This window comes from Phascolarctos cinereus, unplaced genomic scaffold (genome assembly GCF_003287225.1).
Source record: "Phascolarctos cinereus isolate Bilbo 61053 unplaced genomic scaffold, phaCin_HiC Scaffold_7;HRSCAF=346, whole genome shotgun sequence".
Classification (NCBI taxonomy): Eukaryota; Metazoa; Chordata; class Mammalia; order Diprotodontia; family Phascolarctidae; genus Phascolarctos; species Phascolarctos cinereus.
In genome coordinates, this window is record NW_027556180.1 from 171,674,381 (window position 1) to 171,681,599 (window position 7,219).

General features: G+C 42.0%; 1 protein-coding gene across 6 annotated transcripts in view; it reads right to left on the reverse strand.

Moving 5' to 3' along the window:
• Positions 1-6,273, reverse strand: part of CUNH13orf46 (chromosome unknown C13orf46 homolog) — a 41,621-nt gene extending 35,348 nt beyond the window's left edge. For all 6 annotated transcript variants that reach the window (XM_078147347.1, XM_078147345.1, XM_078147346.1 and 3 more), the window contains exon 1: positions 5,918-6,273. In XM_078147347.1, coding sequence (XP_078003473.1) covers positions 5,918-6,101 — 184 coding nt within the window. In that variant the 5' untranslated portion in view covers positions 6,102-6,273. The remainder of the gene's footprint in view (positions 1-5,917) is intronic.
• Between the last annotated feature and the right edge of the window lie 946 nt (positions 6,274-7,219).

Here is a 7,219-nt window from a genome sequence, read left to right on the forward strand (position 1 = left end):
CCTTTCTCCCTAGCCCCATCCCCTGTAATAACTTACAAGACCTTTTCTTTGCCCTGAAATTTTGCCCTACTTGGCTTTTCAGTAGGGCAAATAAGAGCTTGGGGCCAGGACATGCCAAGAGGCCTGAGAGCTTCCAAGGCCCCTGATGAGCTGCTTGCCCAGGCAGCTGGGTGGCATAATGAGTACAGCCCTGGAGTTATGGACAGGAAGACCAGAGTTCAAATTCTACACCATCTACTTAATAGCTATGAGATGCTGGAGAAAATATTTGACTTGTCTCAGCCTCAGTTTCCTCATCCGAAAATGAGATGTAAATGTTAAATAAGAGAGCAGGTGCTACTGCTGTGAAAGAGTCTACCTCCATACATTTCATCAAACTGAGGGGGGAAACTTTGAACCAGGAATCTGGCCTCTAATCTCTGCTCTGATATAAACTTGGGAGCTATTTCCTCCCCTAAAAAATGAGGGAGTAGAACAAGATCTCTTGTTGCTGTTCATCCTTTGCTCTCAAAGAGGACCATGACATCAGGGAGGTGATGCAAGTGAGTTGGATTTAAGTGAGGCAGGGCCATGCAAAGACATCAGCCTCACTTTCTCCTTTGGAGCCATCTGAGTCCAGTGGTGAGATATAGATCAAGACAATTGGAGAAGGCCCAGGTTGCAGTAGGAGACCTTCCAGAAACCCTCAGGGTCTTCCCCTCCCAGATCAATTTTGTTTGACTAGGTAAAGAGGCCATTCTCTTCCTCATTTCTTATTTAGCTTTATTTCTTATTTAGGAGGTCTCTTAGGTCTGTCCCTGATCTAATAGTTTGACTTTATGAGATTTGAACACCATACCTCATCTAAGCCTCAAATTCCATTAATTGAATGAGCCATCTTCAACGACTTTGGGCAAATCATGTCCCCTTTATAGAGTTTCAGTATCTTCTATAAAATGCATTAGATGGTCCCTAAGGTTCATGTCAAGCTCTAACATTATATTTTGGAGGGTTTTTTTTATCTGTTTGTCTATTTGTCTGTTACAAGGATTAGTAACAATTAGTAAGTAACAATTAGTTACAAGTACTAGTTAGTAGTCTAAACCACTTCCCCCACTTCTTTCCTCAATAATCAGGCTTCTTGGATACCAAGAGGTGGCACCATGGTGGCACTGAGCCTGGAGTCAGAAAGTCCGGAGTTTAAATCTGGTCACTTCCTGTGTGAGCCTAGGCAAACCATTTTATCTCTGCCTCAGTTTCCTCAACTAAAAAATAAATAGGAAAATCCCAGGGTTGTTGTATCACTGAAGTAATATTCGTAAAGTGCTTAGCAGAGTACCTGTCACAAAGTAGGTGCTATGTACATCCCAGCGATTATGATTATCACAATTATAATAAAAGTTTGTCCCCTTCCCTCATAAGTGTGAAGAAAAAAACCTCAGTTTCCAAGAATAATGAATCGAGGGGCAGTTAGGTGGCACAGTGTAATAGAGAACCAGCCCTAAAGTCAGGGTGAACCTGAGTTCAAATCCAGCCTCAGACACTTACTAGCTGTGTGACCCTGGGCAAGTCACTTAATTCCAATTACCTCAAAAAAGAAAGAATAATGAATCAAAATAGAAAATACAAGGCGGCCTGCTTTCTTTGAGCAAATGGGCAACCTCACCAGTGGTAGCATTTTAGTGTCTTAGAATCTCTGTCCACCCCAAGTTCTCCCCTCCCCTCATCTTCCCCAATGATTCCTTCAACTGCGGTGCCTTACACGCTATTTGTCCTTGGCAAAGTTTGCAGCAGGTGCAAAAAAAATCCTAGTTACATCCTTTCTTGTATTAATGCCTTCTGATGTTGCTGCACCTGAGTCCTCCATCCCTATGTGGTTCTACCCTCTCATTTTATTCACTATTAATTCATGAATATATGCAAACATGAACAGATTGTTAAGTGCCTACTACATGCAAAACACTGTCCTCAGCTCTGCACATACAAACCCAAAAATGAACCCTTGAGGTATTTCTGTTCTCCTGGGTTGGGGGAGCACAGGACACATAAACAAGTCATTTATATCTTTTATTGTCCAGGATTACCTAGGCTAACTGCTGCATCCTTGCTCCCTCACCCTGATTCCAGGATAAAAAGACATACCAAACCAAGGCAATGTTTTGGATGAATAGAAAGCCTGTTAACAAAGACAGGAATTTCTCTGGGCATCTGTTCTATGAGATTTTTTTTTAATTTAATGAAATTTGTGGAAGCCTGATTAGTTCCTTTGAGCCATCTGTGCAGACAAGGAACTCTTTTCACTAAAGCTAAACCCCTAGTGGAAATGGTATTTGCTAAAAGGTGCGTACCTCCCTCAGATCACAGGCTCACAGATGAAAAGCTGGAAAGCCCCTTAGAAAGTTCATCAAGCCCTCTCATTTTGCAGATGAGTCAACTGAAGCCTAGAGACTTATCCAGAGTCATCCAGCTAATATTTGGCAGAGCTGGGGTATAAACACAGGGACTCTGCCCCCAATTCAAGCCCTTTTCATCCCAATTTCAAAAATTATCTATGGACCAGGCTACAGGGGGTGAGGGGACACCAAAGAATCATGGGGGGCTGGCTCTGCTAAGACAAGGGCAAAAGGAATCGTGAAGATGGAGAACCTTCACCGAAATGCCTTCTCTTCTAACATGCTTCCCTACAAATTAAGGGATACTGGTTTTCTTTTTATTTCCATATGACCCATCACTACTGAGGGATGGCAGAGTGAGAAGCAACAGAGAGGACCTCTGACACTCTTGTCTCCTCCCTCTGACTCTTTTTTCTCAGACAAGGATGAAGATAATGTTTTTGTCTTTAGACAAAGACTAAACCAATAAGCCTTCTTCGGAGGCATCTTAAACCTGGAAGAGATCATAAGCCTTAGAGCTGGAAGGGTTTCTCCACCCCTCCCATTTTACAGATGAAGAAAACTAAGGCCAAAGAGGAATGAAGGGATTTGCCCAAGATCACACAGGAAATAGGTGGCAGAGCTGAGATTCAAACCCAGATCTTCCTTGACCTCTTCATCTGGTCCAGGCATCCTTTCTATAAAATCTTCAGCCCTTTCAGCCTTTTCTTGAATGCCTCCTGTTCCAGGGAACTCCCTACTTACTAAGCCAGACTGCTTCCACTTTGGGACAACTCTCAGTGTTATATTAAGTCTAATTCCTCCTCTGCAATATCTACCCATAGCTCCTGTCTCTGCTTTCTGGTGCCAAACAGATTAGAGCAATCGTGTTGACCCAAGCTGCTCTCATCATTTCCCTTAGAGACAAGATACTGGGCTGAATCCTATTGCTAAGATGCTACTAAATACAGTTTTGCCCCTGGGAGGAAGATATGATTCAATGATTTTGAAGCATTTACTTCCTAGAGATGCCTTAATAATGCCATTCTTTTGGAAATACCTTCAGCACTTCTTAGGCTATTTTGATTATATCTTTTGTTATCCAGTCAATATCTGAGTGTATCTTAGAGAACAAGGTAAGAGAGATTAATTCAGGCTTGCTCCCTACACACTACAGCGATCGCTAACCTTTTCAAGAGCCATGATTCCCTATCATTGCTTGCTTTTAATGACATTTCCAGTTCTCCCCTTCCTTTCAAGGCACACCTGAAAGTCAGTGGGCATCCCCCCCCCAAATTCAGATCATAACCCATCTAAGCCTCTGTGAATCTTATCCATGTCCCCATAAAGGACTGACTCAAAGCAATGGAGAATATTCTTTTAGTATTTCAGCATTTTGTGGGTACCTCTGCTGCACCTCAGCTGTCCCTCCCTCCCTCTCAGTCTCATTTTGTGATCAGCCCAGTTTCTTTTCTGATCACATGTTTCCTGGATATCTTTTCAATCTTTTGTCCTTCCATCACCTTTTGAGTCAACCATAACAGTGATTCTGCAGAGAGTGAACTATCCTATATGTGGTATATTTTTTAAAAGTTTGAGTGGATTAAAGCAAATTTACTGTTAGAATTTTCACAAGGCCTCTTAAGAAAACTGGAGAAACCATGATCCTAGTGTGGGTGGGAAGTTGAACTGTATATGTAACCAGGAAGGGAAGAAACTCTCGCATTCATTAAGTGCCTACTGTGGCCAGGCACAATGGGAATTATGTACAATGATTATCTCATTTGATCCTCACAACCTATCCTAGGAGATAGGTGCTATTATCCCCATTTTAGAGATAAGGAAACCGAGGTGGACAAATGTTAAGTGATTTGTCACAGCTATTAAGTGTCTGAGACTGGATTTGAATTTAGATCTTCCAGACGCCAAGCCCAGTACTCTATTTATGGCACCACTTAACTGACTATAAGAATGTAGGATAATGGAAAGATTCCTGGCTCTGGATTCACAGGGTCTGGGTTCAGATCCTGATTCTGGTGTTTACTATCTATGGAAAGCCTCTTTACCACTCTAGACCTCAGTTTTCTCTCCTGTAAAATAAAAGAGTTGGGCCAGATTGCTTCTGAGATCCTTTTAGGCTCCAAATCTATGATTCTAATTAAAACAAACACCAATGCTATAAGAACTACTGTTCTAAGTTAACATCTCCTAGCTCATACGTACTTCCTTTTTTATGCGGTAGTAGACTTGATAAAATTTGTCTAAGTTAGATTCTCAAATACAGATTAAAAATTTAAATTCTCCTCATTCAATTTCATCCCCAGTTTGAAATGTCCAAGCAATAGCTCCCGTTTACCCCAATTTTATTTTTAACTCCTTATTAAAAATCACTTATGGGATTGTCCCAGCAATTCAATATCCCAGAGCTAATCAGGGGTTCTGGGCAGGTGAAAGAAGGGATTCTGGGCCTAAATACCATTAATTCACAATGCAACTCTGGCAGACAATTCACTTAATTAGGAATCTCTACACCTCTCTTTCTCTGCAAGTTTATGGACCCTTAAATTTGAATATGCTCTGAAATTTTTAGGTGGAAGGGAAAAGGCAGGAAGGCCTCAAAATTCACTAAAATACCAGATACAGTGTATAATATGTAAAGACATATATAGTTACATATACACATATATACCTATATATATAAAATACATATATGATACATGTATATCCAGATAGTTTTAAATGTTACATATGCATGTATATGTATGCTTATCTATTGCCTAGATAGTTTTACATATAAATATATACTGCATACATATAGGTGTGTATAAACATATCTGCATAGGGACTTGTGTACAAATACTCCTTGATAAAATGTTATCATCTAGTTCCTTTGAAAAGATTTCCAGTTGATAATACAAACCTCGGGTCTTGAAAGTAAAGATCAGTCCATTTTAAAGTCTAAAAACTGTACTTATTTCAAGTGAAATTACAAGCCAGAACCAAATGGAAAAATCATGCATTGCTCAATTGTAGCATCTTTTGAGAAGCAGAAGTCGTGGTCCTACCTTCAGTGGCATAAGCTCCCAATTTGTTGCTTATAAGTCAAAGATACTTTTGGGTATCTGGAGACAGTAAAGCATCTTTGCTAAATACTATCATTTTTTTCTTCTTGGTTCCTTCAGAATAACAGCTGGCAGTAGTATGGGACAACCAAGCCAAAAGCAGGCTTGGTGTGTCCTTGGGCAAGTCCCTTAACTTCACCTAAATGAAGTGGGGTTTATTTTCCTCATCGGTAACATCATGGCGGGGGATTTGATGATCTATCTCTAAGTTACCAAGATCTAAATCAGAGATCCTCTGATGGGGCCTACTTCTACCCCCACAAAGTGTCTATTTTTCCATTTGCATGTTTTCTTCCCCCATCACCCACCCCAAACTAGCATCTGTAACACAAGGCCTTAAACACAGTTACAAACCAGCTTTCTTTGCAACATTTATCCTTAGAGCATCAGGGCCCCAAAGTCTTCTCCCTGAAGCAAGTCTCAGGCCCCAGGGCCCTCTCTCACCAAATTCCTGTAGCAGCTTCTCAATGGGAGTCACAGGTTCTCTCGTGGGGGGAAATCCCCCCACACTCTTGCTCCTCTGAAGTTCAGATGCTTCAGTGACCACTTTGTGAAGTCCAGGGGCCGCGACAGCGGGTGAAACCCCTGGGATGAGTCGATGTTGTCTGTGTACTGTCTCCTTCTCCATGATTTGCTTCTCTTTCTCTCTCTTTTAAATCATGGGAAAGAAAAAGTCAAAGTGTGATGTTGATTCTGAAAAAAAAAAATAAACCTCAGACTGGAAGCATGGTTTAGAAACCTCTCCTCTGGGTCCCCGCCCTAGGGAAGTGGACCTTGGCAAAGTTATGTCAGGGTGGGAGGCCCACCCATTGCTATGTGTCCTCTGTGACATCACTTCAAACAGGAACTGAAGTCAAAAGTTGCTCTGGCCTTAAACCACAATACAGCAAACACTGGATTATCCAGGAGGTGAACGAATTATCCAGCTTGAATATTTATCTGTGATTGTGTCATCTCCCATTCCTCTTCTGTCCATTTCAGATAAGTCAGTAATTGACAGTGTGGTCCGGTGGAAAGAGCCAAAACTTTGGGGTCAGAAGTCCTGGGTTCGGATCCTGCTTAATGCCTATGCGACTTGGGTAAGTCAAGGCTGCTTGGCTGTTCCCTTCCATCTCTAGATCGATGATTTTTTAGCATCCTTACCTTCATTCAAAACTCAGCTCAGGGGCTGTCTTTTACATGAGGCCTTCCTAAGCTCCCTAGCTGTTAGTGCCTCTATTGCCTTGTATTTACCTTGTATATATGGTATATTTACTTATATGAGTTGATGAGCTTATCTAAGCTAGCCCTCAGAGTATGTGCAGATATTTCCTGCCTGGTTCTAATTCATTTACATGGAGACTCTGGAGCTGTCTTATGAGTTAAAGGGCTTTGCAATTTGAAATGCTTAAATGTCCCCTCATTGGCTGCTGAGTTGGAAGAACTGATGAGCTTTTAAAAGGGGAGATAGCTTCTGGCTGTACCCCCTTAGATGTGACTCTCCAGGCAGTAAGATGTGACTCCAGCGAGGGGTAGGAAAGACAGGATTTTTTTCTCTACCTCACTATCACGGCAGCCTTGCTCATCTGTCAGAACTACAACTAGGTGAGCTCGCACCTGGGTGCCTGGCAGCCCTGCCTCTTTTTGCGTTTCCTTTCCTCAAGCAGCTGACCGCATGACCTCAAAGGTTCTGGAGGTTTGGGAGTGGTGGCTTCTTCAGTGTCTACTCTGTTTATGCTTACAGCGGGGGCTGGGTGGGCTGGAGGA